This window comes from Bos grunniens, chromosome 19 (assembly GCF_055505025.1).
Source record: "Bos grunniens cultivar Pamir isolate PY7600 chromosome 19, Bosgru_T2T1.0, whole genome shotgun sequence".
Lineage (NCBI taxonomy): Eukaryota > Metazoa > Chordata > Mammalia > Artiodactyla > Bovidae > Bos > Bos grunniens.
The window spans coordinates 21,753,095-21,767,425 of NC_141183.1; the positions used below are offsets into that span (position 1 = coordinate 21,753,095).

Below are 14,331 nucleotides of genomic sequence, written 5' to 3' on the forward strand. Positions count from 1 at the left end.
ATAGAAGACCAGAGTCCCGCGTTAGCCAAATGACAAGCTTGGCCTCTTTTATGAGGAAAGGAACCCCTTATTGGAAACCAAATTACAAATTAATTAGTGGCTTCCTCTGGGATTGAGTCAAAACATCAACACCCCTCCACAATGATTTGGTAGCAAAAGGCCCCTCACTCCATGAGTATAAAAAGGCTCGAGCAGAATGCAGTTGGCAGACCACATTACAATTCAGGTAGCTGCAGCCTTTCTGACAAGCCACCTGACTGCTCCCCAGCCTCCATCAAGAGCTGACCCTGGTCCTCCTCTGTTGGCTCTAGCTGCGTGAGCTGCCGGCCAGAGTGGTATCTGGGTTACATCTGCCAGCCTGGGACGTGTGTACCTTCTCTGTCTGTGTCCACCACCTACCACCCAACCAGCAGCATCTTCAGCTCCATGGGTTCCAACAGTTTGTTCTATGAAAGTGTCTTCAGTAGCAATGAGAGGGAGACCCTGCAGTTACTGAACAACCGCCTGGCTGCCTACCTGGAGAGGGTGAGGCAGCTGGAGCGGGAGAATGTGGAGCTGGAGAGACAACTCCAAGAGGCCTGTGAGTTTCAAGAGCCCACTGTGGGTCCTAACTACTTTCGTTATTTCCAGATCATTGAGGAGCTCCAGCAGAAGGTAAGGGCAAGTGGTGAACAGACTCGCTGGGAGGGCGACCCAAAGAGCTGAGATCCAGATTTGAATCTCATTCATTTCTTTAGCTATGTTCAAGGAAAAGAAACCTCCCTAGGGCGCAGCATTTTCTCATAGTTCGAGTGCTCAGCCAGAGTCCTTCATGTGGAAAGAGGCTTGGGATCTAGTCTCAGTTCTGTCATTGCTTCATTACCTGACTCTAGGAGGTCCCTTCCCTGGGCCTCGGGTTCCTCATCTGGAAAATGGGAATAATAAGGGTCCTTATGTCTAGAAGATTCTATGGGCAAATACAGGTAAAGTGCTTAGCATAGCCCTTGATGTGTTGTGAATTTTCAGTAAACGTGAAGGCTTGTTAAGGACCCTTATGTCATGTCTAATAAAGTCTGTCCTTCCTTGTTGCTCATTGCCTGCAAAGCAAGGCATTCAGATTCCATGACTATCCCCCAGAGTCCCAGGGGTTTTGGCAGGGTTGGCTGCAGGACTCACTTGGGTTCTTTTTGCTTCTTCTTGTCCTGGATCGATCCCTTCTGTGTGCTGTGGCCCCAGATTCTGTACTCAAAGGCAGAGAATGCCAGGATAGTCGTGCAAATTGACAACACCAAGCTGGCTGCAGATGACTTTAGGAGCAAGTGAGTTTGGCCCAGGGGATGGGGTTGGGTGTGGGGTAGAGGGAGAGCCCTCTCTCCTGGCATGTGCTTGGGGACAGCATTCTGTTATTTTCACAGACAGTTGGAAAAGTGCCAGCGGCTCCAGGTCATCCCTGGGTCTGGTATTCAGTTTCAGCCCTCAGTGGCTGACCGTGTTCTTACACAGGTATGAGATGGAGCTGGGCTTGCGGCAGCTGGTGGAGGCCGACACCAACGGCCTGCGCCGGATCCTGGACGAGCTGACCCTGTGCAAGGCTGACCTGGAGATGCAGGTGGAGTCTCTGAAGGAGGAGCTGATGTGTCTCAAGAAGAACCATGAGGAGGTGAGGCCTGAAGTCCAACCAAGGTGGCCCTGGGGAGCCCAGTGGGGAGAACCTGGGGTTTGGGGTTGGCTAGACATGGGTTGAAATTCCCAGGCTGGCCACAGATTGTATCTGTGACTTTGCCCAATTTATTAAAACTTTCTGAGTGTCCTCATCTGTAAAATGGGGCTGGCTCTATCAACAAGGCTGCTGCGAGAATTCTGTGAGGTTACAGGTCTTAAGGGCTTCCCAGGTAACGCTAGTGGTAAAGAACCAGCCTGCCAATGCAGGAGACCCAGGAGACGCAGGTTTGATCCCTGCGTCGGGAAGATCCCCTGGAGGAGTACTTGGCAAACCACTCCAGTATTCTTGCCTGGAGAGTTCTGTGGACAGAGAAGCCTGGTGCGCTGCATTCATAGCATTGCAAAGAGTCGGACATGATTGAAGTGACTTCGAACGCACGCACAGGTTCTCAAACACCTGTCTCTTGGTTGGTGCTAAGAAATGCTAACAACCTTCCCTTCTGCATTTCTTGGACTTCTGTGATTGCCAAGTACTTGTGGTGGCTTTTCTCACAAGAACTACATACCGGCAGTAGAGTGGCCCAGTAGGGATGAGGAGGGGTTATTTTCCAGAATTGACATGAAATGGCTGTCTATCTCTGCTAGGCTGGACTGTGAGGTGGCCCCCGCCTCTTCTAAGGGAGAGGCAGTGGTTTTCTTCTGCTTTCTCTCCCCATCCTTGTTCTTCCTTTCATGTGTTTATACATAATATACTTCATCCAAAAGGCATGGGTCGACCCTCTGCTTTCTGACTCTTCCTCATCTACTGTAGGTCCTTGGTATGAAACCCCTCTGCCCTGGGCACCTGTGTGCTGTGAAGCTTACCTGAGCTCTGGTGTTTTCTTCCCTTGTTCCCTGGGTTGACACTCAACCTCTTGACTTGGGATGCAAAAGCACAAGTGTCTGAATCCTGGCTGGGTTTCCTAGGCTGAAGTGAAAAGTAACCATCAGTTACCACATACTCGCCAAATGCCTGAAGGCACCTGACTCATCCCATCTAAATCAGAGAACTGGGAGCTGCCCCAAGAGGCCGCTAATGAGGAGCTATCACCGAGTCTTGGCAGCCTCAGTGACAACTTTCTCTCCTTGGCTGCCAAGCCCTGGAGGTGCCTGCTGTAACTGGGGCCTTGAACCAAGTAAAGCCAGGCTCCCGCTGCTCTCCTTCCCAGACAAATGCAGGCTGGGATGGTGGCAGGGGAGACAGGGCACAGCTGTCCCATTTTAGTCCAAATGGATCAGGCAACCCCTGATGCTGCTCTCAGCTTCTGCCAAAGCAACAGGAAGCCTCTTCCATCAAAGAGAGGTCCAGGTGGAGCTGAAAGACCCTTGGGATGCTTCAGAGTGGCCGCAGTCCTCACAGGGCCCCTCTAACGTGGAGATTTTTAGCATCCTTTGCTTCATCTTCTCATATCTCCCTGGGTAGGTGTGCCAGGATCACGTGACTTCATATTTGCCCGGTGCTCTTGCATCTTTTCAGGAAGTTGGTGCTCTCCGATGCCAGCTTGGGGACCGCCTTAACATTGAGGTTGATGCTGTGTCCCCAGTGGACTTGAACAAGGTGCTGGAAGAGATGCGATGTCGGTATGAGGCTCTGGTGGAGACCAATCGCAGGGATGTGGAGGAATGGTTCAACAAGCAGGTGGGTCTCTCGCAGGGGGGCTGGCTTCCCCAGGGTCCCCGAGAGGCACTCCCAGACTTCTCCTGTCTCCCCCATTGCAGATGGAAGAGCTTAACCAGCAAGTGGTCACGAGCTCCGAGCAGCTTCAGAGCTACCAGTCAGATATCATTGATTTGAAACGAATGGTCAACACACTGGAGATCGAGCTGCAGACCCAGCACAGCCTGGTAAGTGTGCTGATGGGCTCCTCTCCCCCAGCTCTGGATGCCAGGCAGCATGGAGAGTGGGTGCAGGCTTCCAGGAAGGAGGAGGGGCAGCAGGAGGAGGAGGAGGGGAGGATGGGGAGGAAGTCCAGATTCAGCCGCCACTGCTGCTTGCCCAGCTGACCTCTCCTGGAGGAATGTTTCTCCCAAGACCCAGCTCAGAGATAAATGGGCCATGGTTCAAATCTGATGTGGGCTAAGTGACCACTGTCAACTACTCTCCCCAAGAAGGCTTGATCTCTGCTTAGCCTGCTCTTCCAAACCCATGCTTTTCGCCCTTACCTGTAGAGCTTTAAAAGTGCTCCCTGCCCAAGTTCCTCCCCAGATAAATTTAATCAGAGTTTCTGGAGGTGGGGCCTGGGCCTGGGTGCTTTTTAGAGGCTCCCATGTGACTCTAACGTGCAGCCAGGGTTGAAGACCACTGATTTCAGTGACGCTTGTAGGGAAGGAGCCTGGTGAACCTCAGATCTAAGGCCTGAAGCCTAAGGTTGAAGAAGGAATATGGAATTTAGGGTCACATGAACGTGGGTTCAAATCCTGGTCTGTCTCTAGTTGTTTAACCTTGAACAAGTCCCTTGACCTTTCTGGGCTTCAGTGTCCTCAGTTCTGCAGAACATCCCTGCCTAGGTTCTCCCTGGCTCTCTCTCTTTTTTTTTTTTTTAATTGAATGGAAGTTTCTTTAAATTCTATAGTGCTTTTCAATTTTCAATAGTTTCACACACATGATTTCATATAATCCTATAATAATCTTTTTTTCCCCTACCCTTGTATTGCCCCTCACTCTTTTCCTCTCCCCATTGGTAACCACTAGTTTGCTGTCTATATCTGTGATTCCTCTTTGTTTTTGTTTTATTCACTAGCTTATTGTATTTTTCAGATTCCACATATAAGTGATATGGGCTTCCCAGGTGGCACTAGGGGTAAAGAACCTCCCCGCCAATGCAGGAGACATAAGAGATGTGGTTTGGATCCCTGGGTTGGGAAGATCCCCTAGAGGAGGGCATGGCAACCCACTCCAGTATTCTTGCCTGGAGAATCCCATGGACAGAGGAGCCTGCAGGGCTATAGTCCATGGGGTCACAAGGGGTCAGACAAGACTGAAGTGGCTTCGCATGTATGCATAAGTGATATCATACAGTATCTGACATACGACTTAGCCTAATGCTCTTCAGGTCCATCTATGGTGCTCCAGATGGCATTATTTTATTATCTTTTTATAGGTGAGTAGTATTCCATTGTATATATGGACCACATCTTTTCTATCCATTCATCTGTTGATGGACACTTAGGTTACTTCTATGTCTCGGCTATTGTATGTAATTCTGCTGTAAACATTGGAGTCCATGTATCTTTCTGAATTAGTGTTTTTGTTTTCTTCAGATATATACCCAGGAGTGAAACTGCTGGGTCATATGGTAGTTCTCTTTTTAGTTTTGTGAGAAACTTCCATACTGTCTCTTTCACAGTGACTGCTTCTTGGTTCTTTCTGAGCCAGGCCATGGAAAATAGGCCCATTCTTATTAGTTATTTTCTTTCCCTTTGCCTTAGAGAGACTCCCTGGAGAACACCCTGACAGAGACGGAGGCCCGCTACGGCTCCCAGTTGGCCCAGATGCAGGGCCTGGTCACCAACGTAGAGTCCCAACTGGCTGAGATCCGCTGTGACCTGGAGCGGCAGAACCAGGAGTACCGGGTGCTGCTGGATGTGAGGGCCCGGCTGGAGGTGGAGATCAACACGTACCGGGGGCTGCTGGACAGTGAGGACTGCAAGTACGTGGCATGTGTGAGGTTTGGGAGAGATTATAGGAAGTAATTGCCCATAATATAGAGCCATGATTAAGAAGTGATTAGGAAGCTGGCATGATCCGAAGACGTCAGGCAGGTATTCATGGTGCCATCCCACCCCTGGCCCATTGGGACCATTCTGCTCCAAGCTGACAAACTCCTTCCAAGTGTCCACATGTGCCAGGTGGCACAGGGGAACTGAGATGGATGATGACAGAGCATCTATTCTCAGGTCATTTCCATCTCCAGGGAGACAGACGGGCCACTGGAGATCATACGGGTGTGTGTGGGGGGATGTCTTTGACACTTGGGAGGATGATGTAACTTCATGTGATAAGCTGTGGAGGGAGGGAGGACAGGAAAGGTCAACTGGGCCTCATTCAATGGAGAACCACTAAGGTCCATGCTGGGGAGGGAGGATTTTATTTAATAGACCATTGGGAGGCCTTACTTTTTTGAGGAGGAAATGATAAAATTTGCTTAACTGACTAACTCCCTTGAACTCAAAGACAAGAAAAAAAATACTTATTTTTTAATGCTTATTTTTATTTATTTATTTTTGACTGTGCTGGGTCTTTGATGCTGTGGAGGCTTTTCTCTGTGGCGAGCGGGGCTGACTCTCTAGTTGCAGAGTGCATGGCTTCTCATTGCAGTGGCTTCTCTTTTTGTGGTTCCCAGACTCTAGAGCACAGGCTCAGTAGTTGTGGCTCACAGTTGTGGCTGCCCTGTGGCATGTGGGGTCTTCCCCAGTCATGGATAGAACCCATGTCTCCTGCATTGGCAGTGGATTCTTTACTATTGAGTCACCAGGGAAGCCCAAGAGAAGATATTTTCATTCCCTGTACCTGGTACTTGGTATAGTGAATGCTCAGAAAATGATCAAGCCAATGAGAGCTCAATGCTACTTTTCAAGAAGATGGCAGCAGAAAGGACTGAGTGGAAAGAAGGAGGAGGAGCAGGCGGGGAGCCATTCAGGAGGCCTTGGGTATGGTCTGCTGCTGCTAAGTCACTTCAGTAGTGTCTGACTCTGTGTGACCCCATAGACGGCAGCCCACCAGGCTCGCCCGTCCCTGGGATTCTCCAGGCAAGAACACTGGAGTGGGTTGCCATTTCCTTCTCCAATGCATGAAAGTGAAAAGTGAAAGGGAAGTCGCTCAGTCGTGTCCGACTCTTCGAGACCCCATGGACTGCAGCCTACCAGGCTCCTCTGTCCATGGGATTTTTCAGGCAATAGTACTGGAGTGGGGTGCCATTGCCTTCTCCAATAAGAAATGGGGGGGAGGTAATAAGAAATGGGGAGGGTCTGAATCCAGGCAGTGGAGCCATCCACTCCCAGCTGTGGTACAGGTAGAACTGGGAGGGTTGGTGGCTGTCTGGATGCAGGATATCTCTGGGCCTTAGATACCAGGTGGGCTGATGACTGTAGGTAGACATTCAGCCCTGCTTTTCTATCATTTATAATCCTGTCCTCCAGAGCAAAGAGTTGCAGAGTCAAATCTTTTTCAAGGACTAGGCCAAGAACATACCAGAGTGATGTGGGTCACTGAGGGATGGTGGAGAACCAGGGAGCTCTATCCTGTCCAATGAGGATAGTGCTGCCCCCTCAGGGCCATTTCTACCACGTGAGATGAAGATTCAGTATTGTTGGATCTTCCCATTATTCAAGGGAAGCTGCTTCTCTTTTAAATGTTAAGTCCTCATGATTTTTAAATATTTTCAACAAATTAAAAAACAACCCAGTGCTTTCAAATTAAATTAAAAAAAAAAATCCAGGCCAAATGGAACACACTTCATGCTGGATGTGGTCCTTAGGCTGCCTATCCAGTCTCTGGGCTATTTGCTTCCATCCTATGTCCAGTGTGTTGTTGCTGGTTTTGAACCCACACCTGTCAGTCTCTGAGATCATCCTTTTGTATTCCTTCTCTAGCAATTGATGAATTCATCTTATTCTAAATATTCTTATCAAGTGCCAGCTCTAGGCCAGGTATGCAGGGTGGGCACAGGGACTGCTGATCTCTCTGGCTAGTGGGGAGACAGACCAGAGTAGAACAATGACAGAAATCTCCGGAAGGAGGGACATGGTGCCCTGGGGAGGTTTGTCAGAAATCAGGGGAGGCTTCAGGGAGGCTGTGGCAGTTGAGTTGAAGGAGGCTGCTCTTCCTCCTGGCACAAGGGGGAGCCACTAAGGTTTTGGACAGAGATCGTTGTGCAGTCGCTAAGACTTGTTTGATATCCCTTGAACTGAAACATGCTGGGTTTTCTTGTCCTCCACTGTCTCTCAGAGTTTGCTCAAACGCATGTCCACTGAGTCAGTGATGCTATCTAACCATCTCAACCTCTGTCTCCCCACTCTCCTTGGTCAGGGGAGGGGCATGCTAGAAGATCACTCTGGCTAAGAAACTGAGGATGCTTGGATGGTTAGGAGGGGTGAGTGTGGGGTTGGGGAGACCAGTTAAGAAGCTGTTGGGTTCACATAGGTGAAGACAATGAAGTAAGATAGGGAAAACAGTGGAGATGGTGGCCACTGGGAGCCGTTGGAAGGCACAAAGGTGCGAGTGGGGGATGCAGAATTGACAGGACTTGTTGCCGAGCTGGGCTTCTTTCTAAACCTTCCCACATGCCTTTCTTCCTCAGGTTGCCGGGTAACCCATGCTCCACTCCCTCCCAGCCTCCTTGTGCGCCCGCCCCCAGTGTGCCCCGGACCCTCTGCGTGCCCCGCACTGTCTGTGTGCCTTGTGTGCCCTGCCACCTGAGCTGCCACTGAAATCCCTCAGCGATGCTGGATCCTGAGGGATGCCAACTGGGTGGCTGGTGCTTCCTGAGGCTGCGCCTGACTGCAGTTCAGCGGCCACCAAAAGAGCAGGGCCAACCCCTGGGGGGCAAGGAAGGCCACTAGCAGTACCAGAAGTGAGCCGTCAGCAACTGCGCTCTGATACTGCAGGGGGCGCTCTAGCTCCCGCCTCTTAGAAATGGCTGCTCTTATTTCTATGGGTTAATGGCTCTCTTCATGGGTGTTTCTGGCGGTCCGTGCTGCACTTTGGAGCACTGTTCTTAGTTAACTAGTAAATAAAGCCTCACCCAGTGACCTGCACACCTGTCTCCCTCTCCTTGTCACGTATGCTGCTGTATCCACCAGCCAATTCTGCTCAGTTGGGCTCCAGAAGAATGTGGCCAATTTTTTTTTTTTTAATTTTTATGCCCTTTCTGCTTCTACAGGGACTTGAGCAGCATTTACTAAAAAGACCTGCATGCCACAAACCAGTTAAAACCAGGCCATCCATCCAGAGCCAAGTAATAAAAGAATAAAGAGAAGGGGGTGGTGATGATGCCAGAATCCTATGCCAGACTACTGTTAATTGACTATCTGATAACCCCACCCCCAAATCTCATTATACCTGGTACAATGGGACCATTCATTCATTCAAAAAACCTTTATGCAGGTTCCATATTAGGGGCTGACAAACCCACTGTGGTAGTCCTCCAGAACCTTGTTAATACTTCATTTAACCCTTGAAACAGTCTGTGAAAAATGTAGCATTATTGAGGCCAGAGAGATTAAGAAACTTGCCCAAGGTCACACAGCTTGTAAGTTGTGCACCCAGGACTCAAATATAGACTTTCAGGTCCCAGAGATACTCAAGCAATTCATATTCTCTGTCCCCACTAATCACAAACACAGCTGAGAGCAGGGGATAAAAAAAATGCAAGCAAAGCAATTTTCACAGTCCAGACACATATAATTAGAGAGAGCTTACCAGTGTGTGTAAGGCCACACTCCTTTCACAACGAACCAAAAAAAAAAAAAAATAACTATACTACCAGTTATTGAACACTTATATTGCCCCTGATGGGCTTCGCTGGTGGCTCAGTTCAGTTGAATTCAGTTCAGTCACTCAGTCTGTCCGACTCTTTGTGACCCCAGGGACTGCAGCATGCCAGGCTTCCCTGTCCATCACCAACTCCTGGAGCTTACTCAAACTCATGTCCATTGAGTCGGTGATGCCATCCAACCCTCTCATCCTCTGTCGTCCCCTTCTCCTCCTGCCAGTGGTAAAGAATTCACCTGCCAACGCAGGAGTTGCAGGAGATGTGGGTTTGATCCCTGAGTCAGGAAGATCCCCTGGAGTAGGAAATGGCAACCCATTCTAATACTCTTACCTGAAAAATCCCATGGACAGAGGAGCCTGGCTGGTTAGTCTGTGGGGTCACAAAGAGTTGGACGTGACTGAGTATGCACACATACATGCGTGCACGCACAGTGCACCTGGTATTGTGTTGAGTACCTTGCGTGAACTGATTTATGCAGTTTTCACAAACACTCTGTAAGGTAGGCGTCAGCCATCATGTTCATTTTACAGATGAAAAACTGAGGCTCAGAGAGTGGTTTAGTCAGTTGCCCCAGGTTATAGGCACGGACAAAGATTTGAACCCAGCTCCACTGCAGCCTTATTCTAGCCACTTGCTACACCCCCAAATTCCTACCTAGAAAGACAAAGATTGGGAGAGGTACTAGCTTGAGGGAGAGCAGAAGAGCTTCATGTAGCCTGTGGTATTTGAGATGGGCCTGGAAAGTTGACTAGGATGTCTACAGAGCAAAGGACAGGAATAGGTATTTGGGGTCTGTAGGAAAACAGGAATTAGGCCCAGGAGGCTTTGAATGGACCTGTTGACTGAAGCAGCAGGCTCATGGGAAAGACTGGTGGGAATAAAGTTCAAATAGTAGGAAGGCATCAGCCCTTGGGAGGCCTCAGGTACCCTCCGAAGAGCCTGGACTCTATTCTGAAGGCAGTGGGAGGGCTGCAGGATTTGGGCCCCAGGATGACATGAATGGAGTGATATTTTAGAAAGTTCCACCAAGGAATATAATGAGGGTGGCTGAGAGGCAGAGAAAAGTGAGTGGAAGAAACTAACAGGGTCTTGACTAAGGAAAGGACAGTGGGAATGGAAAAATGAAGGGTCAATCTGAGCAACTCAGTGAAGGAGCCAAGTAGGCAACAGATTGGCCGTGGAAGAAGAGGAGAGAGCTGGAATCTTGAATACCTTTCTGAACCTCATCCTCCAAATACATAGTCCTTCTTTAATGAGCTGAGGTGATAGTTCTATTAAGGATCTGCCCTCAAGACTTGCCAAGAAGTGATGAGAAATGGATTGGATCCTGAAGCTGTCTGGGACTCTCTGGACATGATCCTGCATGCATGCCTGGCAGACTGGGTCATAAGCCTGGCAGGAGACACAAACACACTGCTTAGCCAGCTGTGGTTACTGGTTGGAGTAACTTCAGTGAGCTGCAATGTCAAGGGACAGGGGCTTCTACCTAATTGGATGCTCCAATAACTGAGTGCAAACAAGACTTCCTTCTGACTTTCCATGTGTGCGTGCTGAATCGTTCCAGTCATGTCCGACTCTTTGCTACCCCACGGACTATAGCCTGCTGGTCTCCTCTGTCCATGGGATTCTCCAGGCAAGAATACTGGAGTGGGTTGCCATGCCCTCCTCCAGGGGCTCTTCCTGACCCAGGGATTGAACCCACATCTCTTACATCTCTTGCCTTGGCAAGTGGGTTCTTTACCATTGCTATCACCAGGGAGGCCCTTTTACTTTCTGTTGCTGTGCAAAATTTGTCTAGAATGTGCTTAGCTTGATAAACACAACAGACTGGACAGAACCAAATCTTCTTCAGTTCTAGAATCCTGGGTCTTTGCTGTCCAATACTGTAGCCACTACCTCCATGTGGCTATTTAAGTTTTAATGAAATAAAATGGAAAAATTCAGTTCCTCAGTTGTACTAGCTACATTTCAAGTGCCCAGTACCTATATGTGGCTGGTGGTACCACAGTGCAGAAAATAGAATATTTCCACTATTGTAGAAAGTTCTACTGGATGCCACAGTCCTGAACTGTCAGAATCACAAAGAGCCTTACAGATGAGCTGGTCCAATCTCTCCCATGTACAGACAGGGAGTCTAAGGCCTAGGGGAATGGAAAGATGTGCTCACAGATACACAACCAAAAGGCGGAAACTGGAGCCAAGGGTTTCGCCGCCAAGCCTAGCAGGTATCTCTAAGCTCTGTATGCTTTCTCCAAGCGCTAAGTTTTTAAAATAAAAATAAAATAAAAACTAAAAAATTAGTTTTATTATTTTTTCAGGTTAATGAATATTTTCCCCTTTCTCCTGCTTTCACATCTCTAAGAATAGAGACTTATTTCCCCCCTGAGGTGCTGAAACTCTTTCCCGGGAATATAATTCTCCTTTCAGAAAGAGCTAGCAACTACCTGAGAATTCTCTTTCAGTCCAGTGGTTAGGACTCCACGCTTTCACTTATGAGGGCATGGGTTTGATCTTTGGTAGGGGAATTAAGATTCTGCAAGCCGCGAAGAGCAGCCAAAAATTAAAAACAAACAAAGAAACCACCAAACCCAGAATCTCCTCATCCTTTTTTAAAATGAATTTATTTTTTATTGAAGGATAATAGCTTTACAGACTTTGTTGTTTTCTGTCTCTCCTTATCCTTTTGACATCTGACTCAGTAGGTGCCTGGACCTTAGGCTGTAGCCAGTGCTGCAGCAGAAGTAATCATACAGGGAGTTGAGGACCAGGAGTCCAGGCCCCTAGACATTCTGGGGGCCTCTGTAGGTTCCTTGTCCCCCGTCACATATTGTTTAATCCAACCTGGTCATTGTTTCCACACCTGTGTGTCACTCTGACTTGCCAAGACCTGTCTGACCACTCAAATGCTCATTCAAGCTTTTTAATATGAAACCAAGGCCCACAGCCCAGGGCTGGGAGTGCTATCCCCTGCTGGTCACAGATGGCCACTATCTTTCGCGTTCGGATGGTCCTTCCAATGGGCTTGCCTGGTGACTCAGATGGTAAAAAATCTGCCTGTACTGTGGGAGACCTGGGTTTGATCACTGGGTTGGGAAGATGCCTGGTGAAGGGCATGGCAACCCACTCCAGTATTCTTGCCTGGAGAATCCCGTGGACAGAGGCTACAGTCTATGGGGTCACATAGATATGACTGAGCAACTAACGCTTTGAATTTCCAAGTTAGAAACACCACAAGGGATCCTCCCACCCAACCCATCTCTCTTGTCTGATGGATGAGGAAGCCCCAGGCATAAACTCTGGAAAGGCTTTTTGCCCACCAGCACCAGGACCTCCTGGAGACTGGACCCAAGGCTACACATGTGGGGATTCTCAGAGGAACTCATATCAAAGCCTCTGGATTTAATTAACTCAGGTTTATAGAAGAACCTTGGCAGGGCCACAGCAAAGTAATAAAGCCTCTGGCATAATTGATGTTTGGGAGAAACTCCCACGGGTAGCAGGATACTCCCTGAGTGGGGATTAGGAAAGAAAGGACCTGTGTTTCAAAGATGCAACTTTCCCTGAGAATATTAAGGAGACTGGGCCTCACATCTGCCACCACTCATGGTCCTAGAACAAGGCCTCCTTATGGGGTGGCAGTGGGGGCCCACTGGGGCAAAGGAGCCATTCAAGAAGCCTGGCCAGAAGGTGATACTTGCAGAGAGAAGGGCCCAGGAGTCAGACACAGTGATGAAGAGGCTGGGTGATTTGTGGACTGAATTATGCTTAATGGTACCCTGCCTACTTTGTTAAGAAAGCTTTCACAATATGATCAAAACAGGATATGCCAGGTGAGAACTGGGAGAATCAGTCACAATGAAACATTTCTCTTTTTGGGTTTCATAAATTTTAGTCTATAAATGCAGTGATCTCAGTTTGGCAAAACAGGAAGTTCCTAAGATCGTTTGATGTCTATCTTCTTGAAAAATTGGTTGAGATAAGTGTGTTTCCAAATAGTCCTCTTCTTTAGCCATCAATAAGTAACCAGACAGACACACAAACTAGCATCTTGCCATAATGGAAATAATCAGTGACTTTGGCTTTAGAAAACGTGGGCTAGAGTTCGAATTCTATTACTAACGTGCTGTGTGATTTTGGCAGATAGCCTAACCTCCGTGCATCTCTGTCTCCTTCTCCCCTGTGGTAATGGGGATAATTCTACCTCCTTCACAGAGTTGTTGGGATAGAATGCATGTGAAAAGGCCTATCATGATGCCTACAGGGTAAGTGCTCGGTAAATGTTGCTTAAGGAAAATCTGCTTTGCTTTTATATAGAGAGTGGATAAACAACAAGGTCCTACTGTATAGCATAGAGAACCATACTAATATCCTATGATATGGCCTTCCCTGGTGGTCCAGTGATTAAGAATCTGCCTTGCAATGGAGGGGACGTAGGCTCGATCCCTGATCGGGGAACTTAGATCCCACATGCCAAAGAGCAACTAAGCCTGTGCATTGTAACTACTACACCTGGGCATCACAGCTGGAGAGTCTGTGTGCTGCAGTGAAAGATCCCTCATGACGCAATGAGGATCCCACGTGCTGCAACTAAGACCCCACACAGCCAAATAAATAAATATTAAAAAATTATTCCTGTAGAATTAAAATAAAATATCCTATGATAAACCATAATGAAAAGAATATTAAAAATAATGTATATATATATGTATATGTATAACTGGATCTCTTTGCTAGACAGTAGAAATTAGCTGTCTGCTTGGCCCTGCTTGGCCCTGGTCACTAACCCACAGCTGGGCTTTCTAGGACCATGGCTTCTAGTGCAGCAGGAACCCCTGCTCTTCAGGCTCTGTGAAAAGCTGTCTTTACTGCAGGGAGGCTGGGGCAGGTGCCTGCTCCAGAAAGGCTAAGATCCAGGGAGACCTTCAGCCTCCAGCATTGCATGGGACCTAATTGAGAAAGTAATCAGGCTAGTAGGAATCTTCCCAGAGCCTGCGGTTTATAGCCAGGTCTGCCTGGTCCTTCTAATGGTCACCCAGGGGTTGGTGGGGACTCTCCTGTCACTGCAGATGAGAGTAGGGTGGGAAGCAACTGAAGCCGATTTCGCAAGTGGCTCATCTCTGATGGGGGGCCGGGGGGATTCCCTGTGGCTTGGCTTGAT

General features: G+C 48.5%; 1 protein-coding gene across 1 annotated transcript; it reads left to right on the forward strand.

Annotated features, from left to right (window-relative positions):
- Nucleotides 1–426: 426 nt before the first annotated feature.
- LOC147351623 (keratin, type I cuticular Ha2-like) lies at nucleotides 427–8,135 on the forward strand. The gene is made up of 7 exons (XM_086361021.1): nucleotides 427–654; nucleotides 1,216–1,298; nucleotides 1,483–1,639; nucleotides 3,158–3,319; nucleotides 3,400–3,525; nucleotides 5,110–5,341; nucleotides 8,014–8,135. Exons 1-7 carry the CDS (start codon nucleotides 427–429, stop codon nucleotides 8,133–8,135), a joined length of 1,110 nt encoding a protein of 369 aa, XP_086217147.1.
- The last annotated feature ends 6,196 nt before the right edge of the window (nucleotides 8,136–14,331 follow it).